The 19,109-nt window shown below is 45.8% G+C and overlaps 1 protein-coding gene across 2 annotated transcripts in view; it reads left to right on the top strand.

Annotated features, from left to right (window-relative positions):
* LOC137435258 (uncharacterized) overlaps positions 1 to 19,109 on the top strand; it is a 42,918-nt gene that overhangs the window by 10,944 nt on the left and 12,865 nt on the right. For both annotated transcript variants that reach the window (XR_013624550.1, XM_078784495.1), the window contains exons 2-5: positions 2,480 to 2,579; positions 4,904 to 5,032; positions 9,030 to 9,140; positions 12,865 to 12,969. Coding sequence is in view for 1 of the 2 variants with exons in the window: in XM_078784495.1 (XP_078640621.1) it covers positions 2,480 to 2,579; positions 4,904 to 5,032; positions 9,030 to 9,140; positions 12,865 to 12,969 (445 nt within the window). In the remaining variant the exon portion in view is untranslated. The remainder of the gene's footprint in view (positions 1 to 2,479; positions 2,580 to 4,903; positions 5,033 to 9,029; positions 9,141 to 12,864; positions 12,970 to 19,109) is intronic.

The following is a 19,109-nucleotide window of genomic DNA, read 5'->3' as shown; positions in this document are numbered from 1 at the left end:
TGAGGGAACAAGGTAGGAGGAAAATAGGTGGACCACGGTTGAGATGTAAGGATTGGGTGAAGAAGGATATCAGGAAGGTGGGGGTGGTTGAAGAGTAGAGAGAGTTGGTTGAGGACAGGGGGGAGTGGAGGAGTATTGTGGTCAAGGCAGGGCAGGAGCTTGGTGCCATCAGACCTCACCCCTTATAAAGGGAAGAGGAGAACAACAACAAATATATAGATACTAGTGGGGTCACCCGTGGGAATCCCACGGGCATGGACGTGTGTGACATTTGGACATCTTGATTTAGATGCTGCACATTAAATTTTACAAAATGGTTACTGGCAATTCATCAGATCCAGAAATAGTGTAATGAACACAATTTATTTATTTCACATAATATGTGCCCCTCACCCCTCTCCACCTGACACTCTCCTCTCTCAACCCTCATGCCTCTCCAATCCCACTCCTCCTCACACTCCCCTCCAATACCTCCTCACACTCCCCTCCAATACCTCCTCACACTCCCCTCCAATTCCCTCCTCACACTTCCCTCCAATACCTCTCACACTTCCCTCCAATACCTCCTCACACTTCCCTCCAATACCTCCTCACACTTCCCTCCAATACCTCCTCACACTTCCCTCCAATACCTCCTCACACTTCCCTCCAATACCTCCTCACACTCCCCTCCAATATCTCCTCACACTCCCCTCCAATACCTCCTCACACTCCCCTCCAATACCTCCTCACACTCCCCTCCAATACCTCCTCACACTCCCCTCCAATACCTCCTCACACTCCCCTCCAATACCTCCTCACACTCCCCTCCAATACCTCCTCACACTCCCCTCCAATACCTCCTCACACTCCCCTCCAATACCTCCTCACTCCCCTCCAATACCTCCTCACTCCCCTCCAATACCTCCTCACACTCCTCTCCAATCGCTCCTCACTCTCCTCCAATCGGCCCTCACTCTCCGCTCCAATCGGTCCTCACTCTCCAACCCCTCGCTCCTCACTCTCCAACCCCTCGCTCCTCGCTCTCCAATCCCTAGCTCCTCGCTCTCCAACCCCTAGCTCCTCGCTCTCCAACCCCTCGCTCCCCAACCCCTCGCTCCTCGCTCTCCAGCTCCTCACTCCCCAACCCCTAGCTCCTCACTCTCCAACCCCTAGCGCCTCACTCTCCAACCTCTAACTCCTCTCCAACCCCTCGCTCCTCAGTCCTCTCCAACCCTCCTCATCGTTGTTGCAGCAGCATCCTGTGCGGTTCTCCCATCTCGTTCTTTTTCTCGCTGCATCATGTTCAAGTCTGCATTGACGTTCGTCGACGGACTCGTTCGCTCGTCTCATTCGTTTTCTTGCTGCATCCTGTTCAAGTCTGCGTTCTTCATCGACCGTCTCATTCATTTTTGAAATGGAAGTTTCCACGCAATGCATGAATTGTCCACGATCCTCAAGAGGAAGTGTCTCGTAATCATCAAATGACAAATGGCAAGTAAATTACATTGTGAAAATTAAAGATTTCAAATAAACCTATTTAAAGTGTATGCGCACATAACTAATAAATAAAAAAACGAAGAAATATCTCTCATATCAGTAATTTCCTGAAACATATTTTACTTCCGGATAATAATGTTGAATGAAATAAGAACAAAGAAATATATGTCGTTTTTGTGATGACTGTCATCAAAAGTAAAAGTAATATATCTTAACGGAAAAGAAAAAGCGAATTTTAAATATTTGTCGACATTTTCCCCGACTGTTATTTTAGGCGGTGTATTTTCGTGTATCATCGTGGCGCGATTTAAAAATATATATATCTGCATTTTCCCGTGTGTGCGTGAATGTTCTCAATTATTTCTGACTAAACGAGTCTAAAACCATCGATAAAAATTAAATCAGATGGTGAATTCGAGATAAAATCGTGAGGGTGACTCAATGAATGGGCTTTATTTTACAGGCCTTTGAGAATTCAATTGGTGGAGCTACTCTGCAATATAGACTTCATTTCGTTCTATAAACGGAAACTTTCATGGGATTCTCTTCCCGGTTTTTTTCAACCGAGTCTAAAACTATGTTAGCGACTGTTAAAAATTAAATGATATATCGAATTTGAGTTGAAATAAACATGTGTGAGAGAGAAAGACAGCACGGGCCTAACTAAACAGGCCTCAAAGCTATTCGAGGTAATAAAATGGTGGATATTTGTTTACATGAAGCCTCTCCAAGAATGGGTGGAGCTACTCTGCAAACGGAGTAAGCCACACCCCCGGACAGACAGACAGACAGACAGACAGAATCACCGTAGCCTATTATAATAGAGATTATTATTTTTTAAGCAGCAAACTTGTTTGCTGCTGTATATACATGTGCACGCTGCTTAAAAAGTACAAATATCTGAATCCAACATCTAATGCAGTATTACCATAAAAAATCATTTTGTTTACTCTGTAGTCATTCGCTGTGTTTTTTTGATCATGTTGCCTTTTTATTACAGGTAGGCGTTGAAACTGCCCCGACTGACAATCGACCCATTTGCCCTGATGATTTCTTCTGGCAGGAAGAAGCAAATATTTGCTGTCGCGTGTGCCCTGCTGGTGAGTCTCTTGCGTCATTGATTAATTGGTCGAGTCAATTCATGGATCAAGTTTAACTCTTGGTTTTTTGTTGTTGTTTTTTTGGTTTTTTTGAAAGTGGTTTTTCCCTGCGATATCTCGCAGGTCTACAACAGATTCTCGTTGCTGTTGTTGTTGGGGTTCCTGTTTGGGGTCAATTTTTGAAATGTGCATTTTTCGGTCGGACAGCTGCCAGAACACCCACCTCTGTCACTTGACTCCACCCATCACAGCACCGAGACAAAATGATATGGCCGCCATCTTGGTTTCCAGTGGGCCTAACACATTAGGCTTGTAGGCCTCTGCTGGTTAATATATACATTGTGCAGCTTTGTTGTGTCAGATTTCCATTGGCTTCCTTTGGGTCGAGGGTTACATTATTAGTAAGTTTTAATCAAGCTCATACGTGCCACCCTAAAAAATAAAATAGCATTACGTAAATTTTGAACGGCCTCCTATGCGCGTTAAATGTGCATTTCCCAATCGGCCTGTTACCAATTTTTTTTATCCTATTCACTTGCCCTTAATGGAAAAGTCTGGTACCTCGAATGACCACGTTCAGGTTTTTATGAACAAAAGGTTTATTACTACAGAGAGCGGAAGGATGGAAGAAAGAGGGACACATGACAAAACTGGGGTCACAAATATAAAATAAATCCCCTGTTGAGAAACGCAATGAATCTTATCTGTGTAATTTTATTCATTCACATGGGAACACGATACACACACTGCACAAGGTTAATGAGACAGATTAGAGAATGTAAGCTGAGCTGTGAGGTAATGATTTTTTTTTGATTGCCTGAGTTAACACTATCCTGAGGCAAGAAACCTGGGTGTAATATACTGTAACGTATACACCCCAGAGAGGATATATACCCCAGAGGGAAAATGGCCTTTAAAATGCATGTTGTTGTTGTTGTTCTTGTTGTTGTTGTTGTTGTTGTCTCAATGGTGAAGTTATCAACTAAATAATTCTAGTATCCAAATCCAGATCTTCACCTAAATCTAATCTTCACCGTCCATGTCACATACCCAACCTGTCCACCAAAATTTTGTCTGAATCTGTCCACAACTTTGAGATATCCTGCTCACAGACAAACAGACAGGGGTGAAAACATAACCTCCATCCATCTTTGGTGGCGGAGGTAATTGTGAAAATATTAGGATGTTTTAAAAAAAAGTTTAACTAAACTTTACTTTTTCATCTATAAAGTGGAACTCTTTTGAGGTTAGCAGCCATGGGACAATAACAATAACTTTTCCAGATTTTTCAGACAAGGATTTCAATTCAATCAATTAATGGTTGGAATGCCACTTAACCGATGACATCATCATTATCAACCTATATAGCCCATTGGGAGTTGATGACATATGACGAGTTTCTTTTTTTCCGTTGGGCAGTTTTGGAGAAAATGATGTCCAATTTTTTTTAATCCAATATGGCTGCCATACCATGTGACCTATGACAGAGCTAGCAATGAAATATTCTCCATGGGGAGTCCTGGGTATGGTTTCAGGCAATTAGTGCACTCACACCGTACAGGAGTGGCAGGAAGGGCCATGTTATTATGGAGAAGGTGGATCAGACTCGGCAACGGTTGCTAGAGTGAGATGTGCATGGAAGAAGTTTCGGGAACTGAGTGGCGTGCTGATGGGGAGGGGAGTGTCGTTGAAGCTGAAGGGAAAGGTGTATGCTGCATGTGTGAGAAGTATTATGATTTATGGGTGCGAGACATGGGTAATGAACGTAGAGCAGCAACGAAGGCTGGAAAGGGTGGAAATGCGAATGGTTCGGTGGGTGTGCGGAGTATCGTTGCGAGAGAGAGGAAGACAAATGATGAATTGCGAAAGATGATGGGAATAGAGCCTGTGATTGATGCTGTGAAGAGGAACAGGTTGAGATGGTTTGGTCATGTGTTGAGGAGGGATGAAAGTGACTGGTTGAGAAGAGTGATGGAAATGAATGTAGAAGGAAGTAGAGGACGGGGAAGACCGAGAAAGACTTGGCTAAAGATGGTGGAAGAAGAAATGCGGGCAAGGGGCTTAACAAGGAGAGATGCAGAAAATAGGGCAAAATGGAGAAGATCGTCATGGGGACCGCAAGGCTAACCCCCGCTCTAGCAGGGAAAATGGCCTTAAAATGCATGTTGTTGTTATCTTCACGGAGTAACAAAAGTTATGTTTGGAATGGATTTTGTTCTGACTGCAACGCGGGGAAAAATGGCCTCTAAAGGTGGTTCTTTTTCTTTGTAACTCGTTTTGCTACTGCGCTGATACAATGCTACTGTGTGATTTTCTCGTACCAGGGAATTACTTAAAAAGATCTTGCACAGTAAATATGAGCAATTCTGACTGTGCCATCTGTGAAAACGACACATACCTGGACACACCGAATAAATATCCCAAATGCAAGCGCTGTACTGGTTGCCACAATGGTAAGTCCCGGCATTGATGCATTCCCAGGAAGCTTGCAGTTGCAGAAATTGCTTGTTATTTTGGTGATTATACTTTTTTCTTTTCAAGCAGAAATATGGGTTTGAATTTTTTTTCCAACATCACATTAATCATTGTGAGTTTTATTTGTTGATTTTGACTGGGTTTAATCCTCTGTTGTTGAATTTATTTGCAATGCCTTAATCTTCTCTCTTTTCTGAGTTCAACGCCAATCACACCTTTCATATGAACCTTTTGTTTTGCTTGTAAGGCTTAAACTCAAAGCATAAGCAGCACTGTTTATAGTATATATGAACTTGTGACCATGTGACCATTGTACATTCCCACTTTTTGTTGGGGGGTCCCTGGTGATTACTTGTAGAGCTCTAATTCTCTCTCTCTCTCTCTACACTGAGGAATCCTTTTTTGTTTTTTTTTGTTTTTTTGAAATATTGAAGCTCATGGAATAGTGATGTGACAGAATGAAAAGGCCACAAATTGACAGTGGCTCCTTTGGGGGCAAAGTTGGATATAATAAGCAAGGGAATGGATGAACAGGAAAAGAGGGTGAAAGAAAGAAACATTGCAACCTGCAAGAAAAGCGTTGGTTTAGTAAATCGGTGGTTCTCAACGTTTTTTGGACTACCGCCCCCTTCTGCCCTCTTGGACCGGCCCAATGCCCCCCTTGTCCTATCGTTCGTGGTCGGACACCCAGAATTTATGGAGATAGGAAGCAAAAATAACAGAAGCCAAATATTTTCTGAATAATATTTTACTTTATTTTACTTTACTTTTTATTTTATTTTGCACGACCTACAATGTTTCAGCAGAACAGGTCCAGGTGAGGCAAACTGGGAATCTGTTATCACAGGCCCAAACCAAATACCGTTAGTGTGAAGGGTGGGCCTGGTGACTCGCTGCGAGATTACGAACGTCTGGCTCAATCTCAGTGAGGTAGAGATGCAGATCGCCCCTCTTGGTAATGTCAAGGCGGTTTCGATACTTGGTCAGCAGCACCATCACGGCGCTGAACCCTCTTTCAATGAGGTATGATGTGGGGAACGCCATCAGCAGCAGTTCTGCCGCTGTCCACATTGCGGGGTTTTCACCCCGCTCCAGAAACCAGAATTTGCCGTATTCATGCTGCAAGAATCTTGCCTTCGCCTCATCATCATTGTGGAGGTTGATAATTTTGTCCTGTAATTCGCGCTTCATATCTTGAATGTCACATTTGAATGGGTTGATCACCCATGCTGGCACCGACAGTTCTAGCATGTCTCTGAAACGTTGCTCCATATCTCCACGAATCTTCTCAAGGTGATTGCAATAAATGAGCAGCTCTTCATCAGAAACAGCAGTTTCCTTTGCCAACTGGGGAAAGTGGTACATATCTCTGCGGCCCAGGGTTTCCCTGTGCAGAGTCGCCTTGGTTACGAACGCGCCGATCACTTTCTTTGCTTTAATCAGTGTCATATGGTCACCCTGGAGTTGTTTGTTGACATCATTCAGTATATTGAATATGTCCGTGAGGTAAGCCACATCAGGCTCAATCGCATTCACTTTCTCCGATAGCTCCGTATCAATTTCCGACAGAAACTCGACCACTGTTAAGAGGGCATGGAAACGGGTCAAACAAGCGCCATTGGCCAACCATCGAACTTCGGTATGCAACAGGAGCCGCTCGAATGCCTCATTGTTCTCCTGGCAAAGCTGACGAAACAGCCGATCATGCAGAGACGACACCTTGATTTTATTCACTGCTTTGATTACTGTTTGAAGTGATGTATGCAGTCTGGTGCTGAGAGCTTTTGCTCCAAGATGCTGGCGGTGCACGACACAGTGAATGGCGAACACGGACGGTACCTGGTTCTTCAGAAGCGCAATAAAACCACGCTGGCGGCCAACCATCGCTGCTGCCCCATCCGTCACGCAAGCGAGAATGTTCTTCATCGGTATGTTCTTATCAGTAAAGTACTTCTCCAACGTTTGGAAGATGGAAGAACCCTTCGTATCGGTCTGGAGAGAGCGGGCAAACAACATTTCTTCCACCATTTCCTGATCACGGATGAAGCGAACGTAGCAGAGTAACAGAGCTTCACTGTCACGCAAAGTGGACTCATCCAGCTGGATGGCGAAGTGTGTGCTTCTCAGCTCACTACACAGCTTATCTTCTACATCTGATGACATTTCATCAATCCGCCTGGCCAAGGAATCATTGCTGAGCGCAATCGGCGAGAGAACTGCATTCGGATCCTGGCCCATAACGGTTTTTAATCACTTCCCCAACAGCTGGTTTGATCAACTGTTCACCGATTGAATACGGTTTTCCAGATCTGGCGATGAGCAATGACAGCTTATACGACGCTTCCAGTTCTTTATCCATGAGCTTTTGGCTGGCTTTGAACATCGTTGTTACCGTGGATCGCTTCTCAAATTTCTCTTTCAACGATTGGAAATAGCTGACCTCTGCACGAGCCTTATCACTGTGCTTTTTACTCAGGTGCTCGCTCAGTCGAGACGGTTTCATTGCTTCATTGGACAGCGTGATACCACACAACAAACACATTGGTAACTGTTTGTTCGTCGGAGATGGAATGAATCCATACTTGATGTATTCAACGGAATACTGACTACACCTTTTCTTTGAGGCCGACATCTTGAAGCCGACCGGACGTGAAGCTTTTTTGAATAACGAAATCAACACGCCAAAATGTCGAAAGACTAACACCAGCGCTAACACTGACTGTTCATACCTTGCCCAATGTCTGTGCTGGCAAGGCCAGGCTGTAAAGTTGAACCAGGCACATTGAATAGTCCAGCACGAATAGAGTGTATTATATCCCGCATAAAAAGATTCTTGCAAGCCGATTGGTTGAAATGGCACCACGTGACAAAAATTAGTGTTGTACTATTGGCCGCATTGGCGGCCAATAGTATTTCGCTGATGTCATACACTATCATGTTTGTTGCGTGAGCATGTATGGACAAGAAAATACCGACACGACATCAGTGAATATGTGATCATAAAAACCATGCGAAGGGGGAAAGAATGTGGTCGTTGATTGGATGGCCAATTTGTCGAATGGCGCCGGGTAACCTGTTCAGACTGCAGGAAGCCCAATGAGCGCTCCAAATCGCCATTGCTCCTCTAAATCGCCAGTGCCCCCCAAATCATTGCCATCGCCCCCCTACCACCTGTGGCCTCTCGAGTGCCCCCCTGAAAGTTCCCAGCGCCCATTGGGGGGTGGTACGGACCACTTTGAGAACCTATAGTTTAGTTGAAGTAGTGTAAATGGGGGTATAATTTTTTTTTTTTTTTTTTTTTTTACTAATAAATCTTTTTTTGGGATACGGATGGAGTGGTGGGGTCACATGAGGTGGTAATACACTGCCAGCTTGAGGCCCTAGTAGGGTTGAAGAGGGGGGATGATGGGGTTGAACAGCCTCAGGAAGATGGTCATATAAACGGGAGAAAAGGGGAACAAAAGAGAAGAGGTGGCCAGAAAACTGTTTCGGTGGATTTTGGGTGATGATATTAACATTGTCACCGATGCCTTCTGTGCCCATCGATGAAGCATGGTCGAGGCTGGACAGAACTTTACCTTCTCAGGTGAGAAGGACACACAGTGCAGCAATGGGTATGAGGGGTATAACATAGGGATAGAATATGATGGTCCTAACAGTTGTCTTTGTGAAAACAATACTGGGGGGGGATGCTTGATGTTCATAAGCAGACAGGAAATGCAGCATATTCTCCTATTTTTTCTCTCATATTCTCCTATCTCCTATTCTCCTATAACGTATTCTCCTATAACGTATACCTAAGGAAGGCCTGCTCAACAGTAGTTATCCTGCAGTAGATAGCTCCTGTAGTCTCATGAGATTCCAATGTTGTTAATCAAAACCAGTAGAACCTGAATGAATATTCTTGTTTGTTTCTTGTGACTGTTATGGTACAACCTTCACTGCAATGTCATGGTGTGATGCTTTGTGCGACAGGAACCGAGATTGAGGTTGATACTTGCCTCCCTTTTCAAGGGAGAACATGTAAATGTCGCGAGGGCTTTGAGAAACCTGCAGGTCATCGGTGGTGTCTGGATAAGCGCAAAGGTTCTTCCTGAGCTCTCCCTTTCACCATTCCTGTGTTTAAATCTTGTTCTTTCCATTGATTGGCAAACAAAATATCTCAGCATAACTTTACAATTGCTGATATTCTTTAAACTTTTGGTAAATTACCCCCCTCTCTCCCCCCCGAACCCTCCTCCCCACCTCTTTGACATCCCGAATCCCCCCCCCCCCTCCTCTCACTTTCTTTTCCAAATAATACTGAGATTGCATTCTCATAATCCCATCATTTTAGATTTTTTTTGAAGGTGTAAATGGGTTTTAACCTCGTACAAATGCTATTACAATCCCTCGTGTAATTACTGAATTGATGAGCCATGGTGTGGAGCTCTTTCGTGAATTTGAAGAGTACATTATTAGACCGATAGCCAGCGAAATTTGTTCAACCGGAAAGAGACAGAAGGTTTCATTACATGAGGTGGTTGATCGTCCATCACTGACTGAAGGTCGGGATTGCTGCCGGGTCATAGCCTGTACCTTAGGCCTACAGGTGACCTTTTCGGGTCACCAAAAATGCACTTATTCAACCCAACAGCGACAAGGAAACTAATTGCACCATGACATTTGGTAGGGACCGTAGTTCACCAAAAGTACCGTGACAGCAATTTTATACTGTACATTTTCGAGAACAGCAGCTTTTTTAATAGGTCACGTGACCACATTTATTCAACCCAAGAGCGACAAGCATCAAACTTGGTTCATATAATGCAATGGTTATTGCCAAACACGAAAATACCAATGACAGCAATTTTCTCCTGTACTTTGACCTTGACAGCAACCTTTGACCTCGACACACCCACAACGCAGATGCTTATGCAATCCAAATGCGACAAGTATCGAACTTTTAAAAACGCGATATGGAGATATTTTCAAATACAAAAATACCAATGACAGCAATATGTTCTCCTGTAGGCCTAATTTGACCTTGACCCACTTGAGCGACCCGGATGCGGGCAACCTACTTCCGGATTTCAATCGCTGGTCAACGTCTGTAACATGACGTACATATCCTAAAGCGATTCAACTCTCACTGGCCGTATTGAATAAGAGGAAAGAGGAAGTGGTTTGAATCAATTACCAGTGACCAATAAAATCAAACAAAAACAAATAGCGAGTACCGTTAACCGTCAATTTTAAATGCTAACCCAAAAATATAGAAATATTATGTGGCGATACCAACAATGACGTCATCCAAAACCAATACCGACAAGCAAATCCCAACCTACTCAGTTCATCCGAATATGGTACGGACTGTATTGACAGTAGTTCCATAAGCATACGGTTCCTGCCGCATTGATCACAGTGTATAAACTGTGTTGATCACTCCGTTTCGGATTCGCTCCCGCTATCCCCACTCCAGGGTTCACCATCACTATCGGGTGAGAGCGTGTCTATGGGCTGGTCTCGGTCGGCCTCGTCCTCCACGTCTGTGTCGCATTCGTAGGGATCCTCTACAAACTCCTCAGTCTCTGGGGCAGCAGGCTTTTTCAGCTCTTCAGGCAGTACAGGTCCGAGAAACCACTGGAATGTGTAGTTGCCAGTTGCATCCACTTCCCCGCCATAGTTGGTGGGATACATTCCGGCCGTTGGATTCGCTTTCGACGCCCATTTCCACATCAAGGAGACATAGTGAGCCCTATGGAGATGCTGCAGAAGGGTTCTCCTGCACGGCGGCAGCGAAGCACAGTTCATCTTCCTCACTTGGTCAGAGAACTTTCCCGCCCCTACCATCTTGAAAAAGGCCTCTGCTCGCGCCTCATCAACACATTTGGCGCTTTTATTGCCGTACACGTGGCAAACGAATCTTTCCAACCCCACAACATCCATTTCGTCATCACACAAAGACTGCAAAGCCTTGACATGCCCTTTCTCCATTATTTCAAAGGGTTTCTGTTTACCCTTTCTGTAGAACGCCGATGTGTAGTCGCATCCTGTTAGGGCGTGAAAACCAACGACAGCCTCTGTTGTACCGGCTTCCCTGTCCTCCAGTACGTGTGCAATTTCGGACACGCTGATGAAGCGGCGACTGTTTACGCTTCCGTAGTCTAGCATTATGCGGTGGGGATGCTTTGCAGCGATTGGCAACAGTATCACTAAAACATCAGTGTCCGAGGAGCGCACGGTTATGTCACCTGACATCGCCGTCACGGCATGATAAGCAATTAAAGTGTTTGAAGCTATGAGAGACTAGCAGAAGTACCCGGCATTGCCGGGCGGGGGAGGGGAGGGGAAGGGAACGGGGGGGGAGGGGAAGGGAACGGGGGGGAGGGGAGGGGAACGGGGGGGGGGAGAGGGGGGGATGGGGAGGGTGAGGGATGGAAGGGAGAGGGGAAGGGGGGGAGGGGAGGGGATGGAGGGGGGAGGGGAGAGGGAAGAGGGGGGGGAGGGTGAGGGATGGGAGGGGGTGGGAGGGGGGGAGGGTGGGGGAAGGGAGGGGAGAAGGGGAGGGGGTAGGGTGGAGGGGGTAGGGTGGAGGTGGAAAAGGGGGGGAGGGGGTAGGGTGGAGGGGGGAGGGGGAAAAGGGAGGGGGAGGGGGAGGGGGGAGAGGGAAAGGGGAGGGGGAAAAGGGAGGGGGGAGAGGGAAAAGGAAGGGGGAGGGGAGAAGGGGAGGGGTAGGGTGGAGGGGGAAGGGAAGGGGGAGGGAAGGGGATGGCCAGTCAACAATGACGTTGCAGTTCTCATGGTCGGAGAGCAGCACAACAATCGGACATAGTCCTGCATATTCGCAACAGCACGAAGCGGATTTTGGAGACTCACCGATCCTGTGATGTCCTCCAGTACCGGCGTTGCCGGGCGGGGGAAAGGAGACCCGTACATTCCCAACCCGTACATTCGCCCTCTCGACTCAAGCTCACTCGGACAAAAGCCTCGCACAAATTACACCGTGAAGGCCCAATGGTCATGTCTATGCCACAAATCACGGGCGCACTGAATTGAAAATATATAGAACGCTCATACTCCGTGAAAAGTGAAGCCGCCGTGTCGCCATCTTGGTCAGCACGTCTCGACCAACTCGCTTCGCGGATCTCGTTTTGTGCGGCAAGAAACTGCTCCAATCAGTTACGGAAGGGTTGTGGAAAGACGTTTCACAGCTGTTTCAAAGACATTTAATTCATATCGCACAAAATCGATACAAAACACGATCGCATAAAAGGTGAAGTGACGTGTGACGGGATGGAACATCACGTGATCGCTTTGAGCGAATCAGTCTGGTGGCAGGAATGGAACATCACGTGATCGCTCTGAGCGAATCAGCGAGCTGCTCTGGAACCGGCTGAGATTAGCGGGTACTTCGCTGAAATGCGCTGAGGTAAATATGAATTAAAAAATATGGATCGTCAAATATTTTGAGTTCGGCCATGTTCGTCCCACGCTCAATGGCCATGTCTATGTCAAATATCAAGCACGTAAGCCTCTCCGTTTAGGAGTGTATCGGTAACATTACACACACACACACACACACACACACGCACACACACACACACACACACACACACACACATACACATACACACACACACACAAACTGTGTTTTATATATATAGATGTCTTTCAAAGTGCCCTGTGAAAGCATGTGAGAGTCAAAGTTTACTTGTGTAGGTGGCTTGAGTTGAGAAAGAATGGAACATTCATTGATGGAGACATCATTTGTACAAATTATACTTTTCTTCCTAACCACAGTGGTTTCAAAGGTTTATTGTTTTTGCAGAAAATCATGGTAATGGTGATGTCAATAAGCATGAATTGTGGAGTCTTCTTCTTCTTCTCATTATTCCACTGGGACTACTGGCATACAGTTGCATCAAATGTGATTGTAAGTTTATCTCACACGTGAAAGATGTTGGACATCCTTTCATTGAGAGAATGGTTCGCGTACATTAAATGGTAATTTATAATATGGATTTCATTGAACTTCAGGTTGATAATAGGTTTTATAAAACGCATTATGCGAAGAAACATTGCAGGATTATAGAGGATAGAATGGAATTTGAAATGACGTTAAAGGAAGTACAACACGACTTTATTTAAAATTCCTGCGGTTAAGTGGTATTATGAAGGATTAACCACAGCATAACCATGAACAGGTGTTCTTGCTGTGACATAATGATGTACGGTGAAAAGTTTTATTAAACTCGCCAGCCAAACCTTGAATCATGTTTGCCTTGCTGATGTGGTGCTGACCTAATTTCACATTTGCTACCATGTTTTTTGACGAGGTATGATTGGTTATCCAAAAGATGTACTCGTCATTTTACCACTCAGCGATTGGTTAATTAAACAAATGTTAATCTTCTAACACAGAATAAATAACACGTTTATTTTATCACCTCAACATTGTCCTCAATATTTGTAATTTTAATTTCAATAAAACAACATCCGCTGTGATAGAAAGTCAATTGCACTGTTTGTGACCATCGCCATGGCTTACAAACATCCATTCATAAAGAATGGCTTGCTTTTATGGCATTATTTTGCGAGGCTCTATACGCCACGTGGCCAGACATATCAGCGGTGAATGGAGGAGCCTTTATCTTACGTAATCCGTGATACTATATAGATTTCCCGCTCTCTTTTAAAAATATCAGAACTTTGATTATATACTTTACAGGGACACAATCGTGAAATATTTTGATGAGATTTGTTTTCGAGGATGGTATCCCTGACCCTGTTAGCACAAAAATAAAAAAAATCGGGGGGTTAATTATAAACAGATCATTTGTGTTTTAAAATCGGACTATTTTCAATTCCGTTATGCAAATGAGTTACTTCCGTCGATTCATGTGACGTCACGAGCGCACACCTCTTTGACAGACATGTACCCAGCCTTATGAAGGCAATTTCCACCCAGTACAACCATTGCCAATAAACTGCTTCAGCAGCACCAATGCTCTGTAACAGAGTATGGTACATCAGAATGAGACAACAAACAACAACAACATGCATTTTAAGGCCATTTTCCCTGCTAGAGCGGGGGTTAGCCTTGCGGTCCCCATGACGATCTTCTCCATTTTGCCCTATTTTCTGCATCTCCCCTTGTTAAGCCCCTTGCGCGCATTTCTTCTTCCACCATCTACAGCCAAGTCTTTCTCGGTCTTCCCCGTCCTCTACTTCCTTCTACATTCATTTCAATCACTCTTCTCAACCAGTCACTTTCATCCTTCCTCAACACATGACCAAACAATCTCAACCTGTTCCTCTTCACAGCATCAATCACAGGCTCTATTCCCATTTCCCATCATCTTTCGCAATTCATCATTTGTCTTCCTCTCTCTCTCTCAACGATACTCCACGCATCCACCGAACCATTCGCATTTCCACCCTTTCCAGCCTTCGTTGCTGCTCTACCTTCATTACCCATGTCTCGCACCCATAAATCATAATACTTCTCACACATGCAGCACACACCTTTCCCTTCAACTTCAACGACACTCCCCTCCTCATCAGCACGCCACTCAGTTCCCGAAACTTCTTCCATGCACATCTCACTCAAGCAACCGTTGCCGAGTCTGATCCACCTTCTCCATTCAGCATGTCTCCGAAGTAGCAAAATGTTTTCACACCTTCCAGCTTCATGCCGACTCCAAGATCCAACTCAACATTTCCTCCATCTGCAGCTCCCTCTGTGCACACCTTACATTTGAATGTAGCTGCCACACTGGTTAATGACCCTCTCAGACCACTACATTTTTGATGAACCCATTCAGCGCACATTGTACATTGAATGGAATTCACTCTGACACCCTTCCTGCACTCAGGCCAACTGGCATGGTCTTCAAGCAGCCATCAATCATATGGACTGGTCTCCCATCTCTACCACCTCTGACATCAACTCATCCTGGGAATTCTTCGAAAGTAAATTGCTCTCTCTCATGCACAGATTTATCCCATCTCGTCTTCAGTTGTCATACCCTTCCTCCCATCCATGGTACACGGAATCTTGTGGTGAGGCTGTTGCCCAGAAACAACTTGCCTTCGTCTCCTGGAAAGCAAATCCAACGGAAGGAAATCTCATTTCCTTTCACAAAGCCCGAAACAAGTGTGTGTCCACCCTCAGGAGAGCCAGGAAACAATATCTCTCCGTTCTCCAGACAGAACTCTCTTATCTGTCTCCCTCTTCCAAATCCTGGTGCCGTCTGGTCAAATCTGTTTCTGGTGTTTGTTCCCCCTCCATCCCCTCCCTTACCTCAAACGGCTACACAGCTGACTCCGCACGTGAAAAAGCTGAATGCCTCAACTCTGTGTTTGCCTCTAAATCTTGTGTCCCAAACCCATCCCTCTCTGTACCCACCGTACCCAGTCGTACCCAGCTGCTCCTGGACTCCGTGTCCTTTCCTCCTGACAAGGTGGAAAAGTTTCTGTCAACCCTCGACTCTGTTTCTGCAACTGGACCTGACGGCATCAGCCCACGGGTCCTAAAATCCTGTTCTTCTGCTCTTTCACTCCCTCTCTCTGTTCTCTTCACCCTCTCTTTTGCTCAAGGTCAACTGCCATCTGCTTGGAAATCAGCCAACATCACCGCTTTGCACAAAAAAGGTGCAAAAACAGATCCTAGCAACTACAGACCAATCAGCCTTCTCCCAATTATCAGCAAAGTCATGGAATCCATCATTGCTTCGGATATGAAATCTTTCCTCTTCTCCAATGGCTTGATCTCTGATCATCAATTTGGTTTCAGACCAGGTCACTCTACTCTGGACATGCTGTTTCTGCTGTCTCAACAATGGATGGAGGTCCTCAATGCCAAACAGGAAATTAGAGCTGTCTCCCTCAACATATCACGTGCCTTCGATACGGTCTGGCACCCCGCTCTGCTCACTAAACGCTCCTCCTTTGGTTTCCATGGAAATCTCCATGCATGGCTGGCGGACTTCCTCTCCAGTCGTAGTCACCGTGTGGCCCTGAATGGGTTTCTCTCATCTCCTCTTCCTGTTCAGGCTGGAGATCCCCAAGGCAGTGTTCTGGGCCCTGTGCTTTTTCTGGTCTTCATCAATGATCTCTCTGACTTTCTTGAAAATCCTCTCTATCTCTTTGCTGATGACTCCACTCTCTGCCGCTCCATTCCTCATCCCTCAGATCGGCAGTCTGCAGTCTCCTCACTCTCTGCAGACCTGGACAAAATCACAGACTGGGCAAACAAGTGGAACATGTCTTTCAATCCTGACAAATCTCACACTCTTACGATGTCTCTCCGAAAAGACCGACTGGACAACCCTCCCATCTACTTTCTGAATAATCCTCTCCAAGAAGTTCTGTCACTCAAGCTTTTGGGTCTCACTATATGCCATGATCTTTCCTGGGAAAACCACATTTCCAAGCTGGCCTCCAAAGCCAGTCACCGACTGGGCATCCTCCGTCGTGCGAAGTCCTTCCTTGGCACACCTGAGCTCCTCACCACATACAAGGCTTTCATCCGCAGCTCAATGGAGTACTGCTCTCCCCTCTGGGCTGGTGCTCCTGCCTCACACCTAGGTCGTCTTCACGCTGTTGAAACCAAAGCGTTCAGAATCATTGGAATCTCCCGTGATGACGCTATCTCCGAGGGCCTTTCACTTACTCACCGCAGGCAGGTTGGTGGTCTTTCCGTCTTCTAGCGACTCCTCTCCGGCCTTGCTCCCCCAGCTCTCTCTGGTCTCTGTCCCCCAAATATTCCTACAGGTCGCACAAGATCTGCCTGCAACCCTCTTATGGTTAAACTGCCAAAATCAAGACTCTCTGCTCACCTTCACTCCTTCAGTCCTCTTTTCTCCCACCTCTGGAACAAACTCCCTCACTCTCTTCAATCCCACTCCTCCCTCCAGGTCTTTAAAACGGCTGTTCACCACCATCTCTTATCTTCCCCAATCCAAAACCTTGATCTTTTCTACCCCCGCTAATTTCACCCCAAATCCACTTTTTGAGGTGCCGACTTCTTTCCTGGAAGTCCTTGGTGTCCTTGCGGTTTATACCTATCCTGCCTCCCCCCAAGCCCTCTCCCTCCCACACATCTCCCGATGTCCCTGGTCTCAAATGTTGTTTGTGTGCTTCCTCACCGTCTCTCCCCATCTTGTCGACCGCTCCCCTTTTTATATACAGGGTCCGTCAGGGAGGTGTGACGATTTTCAGAAAACTCGTAGTTATTTTTAGTCGAATTTCAATTTTTATTTTTTTTAAAGACTACATATATAATGCCATGTAATACACTGTAACAAAGACATTTTAAAAATGTGATTCATGTTTGAAAAATGATATCATCTTAATGGCGGCCGTTCTTGTCCAAGCATTCTTGCAGACGCGCGGAAAAGTTGTCCATAGACCTTTCAACCATGGCAAGTGGAATAGCTCGAATTTCTCTGGTGATGGCATCTGAAAGGGTCTCAAGAGTGCGTGGTTTTTCAATGTAAACCTTAGCTTTCAGGTAACCCCATAAAAAATAGTCACAGGGTGAAAGATTGGGCGATCGAGGGGGATAGTCACAGGGGGATCGCGCGAGCGTGCCGTACCGCTGACCGACGAGGGCTGGCCTCCACAGCTTGTCGAACCCTTTCGATGTTTTCCAGGGTCCTAACGGTTCGATCACCTCCCCGAGCTGCTCCCGGCCTCACAGATCCAGTTGTCCTGAAGTTTTTTACCCACTTCAATATTGTGTTTCGAGACGGAACGGCGCCACGTCGACCAACATTGAAGTGAGTACGAAATCTGCGCTGTGTAAGCACCACCGAACTACCCGTTTGAATAAACGTCTCAACAACAAAGACGCGATGTTCAATCGTCCACAGCTCCATGGCTACTGAAATGGCGCCTAACAACGAGTAAACCAACAGCCATCACGCATGCGCTAGACCCCCCACTTGCATTGTTATACCCAATTCAAACATGAATTACATTTTTTAAATGTCTTTGTTACAGTGTATTAAATGGCATTATATATGTAGTCTTTAAAAAAAATAAAAATTGAAATTCGACTAAAAATAACTGTACGAGTTTTCTGAAAATCGTCACACCTCCCAGCCGGACCCTGTACTTTGTTTGCTTGTTTGTTTGATTTGTTTGTTTGATAAATGTTAGCTCTTTCACGAGCCTCGACTCTGTATACAAAAAAAACAAAAAAAAAACACCACACAGCCACTTCCCAGTTCTTTCCACCTCACCACATGCTTTACCATTTGACATCACCTTCGTCTTTCCGATATCACCTTCAGACCTTTTGTCTCCATACATTCCTTCCACTTGTTCATCTTTTCCTTCAGTCCATCCATACTTTCTGCAATCAACACCAGATCATCTGCATACAACAACTCCCATGGTAAACCCTCCTTTACGTTCTGAGCCAGCACCTCCATCACATCTACAAATAGTAGTGGACTTAGTACCGACCCCTGATGCGCTCCCACCTTCACCTCAAACTCGCCACTGTTCCCGTCCTTCATCCTTAGGCCCCAGTCACACCGGGCCTGCGACCAGGTTACGACCCAGCTGCGACTGAAAAATGTTGGAATCGCGGGCAAATCGTAGAAAGAGCACGCGACTGGTCGCAGAGGTCGTGGGTGATCACCAGAGCAAAATCAGTCACAGCAAGGTCGATGGTCATGTTCAAAACTTCTGACCTGCCATTCCAAATCGTAAGAGGTCGCAGACAGGTCTTACATGGTTGTACCACCATTCGTGCATGGACGCACCACCAGTCGTGCATGATCGTGGGTCAAGTAGTCACATGATTGGTCATGCTACTGGTCCTGCCACCTGACGATTGGTGGTGCCACCTGTCGTACGACCTCATGATCGGTCGTGTGATCTGTCCCGACTGGTTGCACGACCTTACGATTGGTGGTACCACCAGTCTTTAGCTCGCAACTCGCAGTCTTTAGCTCGCCAAGGCTGTGTGCGCGTTTACCTCAAGCACTACTACAACAACGTCGGCAGTGTCCCATGGCAGGATAACATGATCTAGGAACTGTTGTATGAATGTTGGAATTT

Source organism: Myxine glutinosa, chromosome 9 (assembly GCF_964187855.1).
Source record: "Myxine glutinosa chromosome 9, kmMyxGlut1.1, whole genome shotgun sequence".
NCBI lineage: Eukaryota > Metazoa > Chordata > Myxini > Myxiniformes > Myxinidae > Myxine > Myxine glutinosa.
Note: the sequence above shows the minus strand (reverse complement) of the source record. Positions and strands in the feature narration are given on the sequence as shown.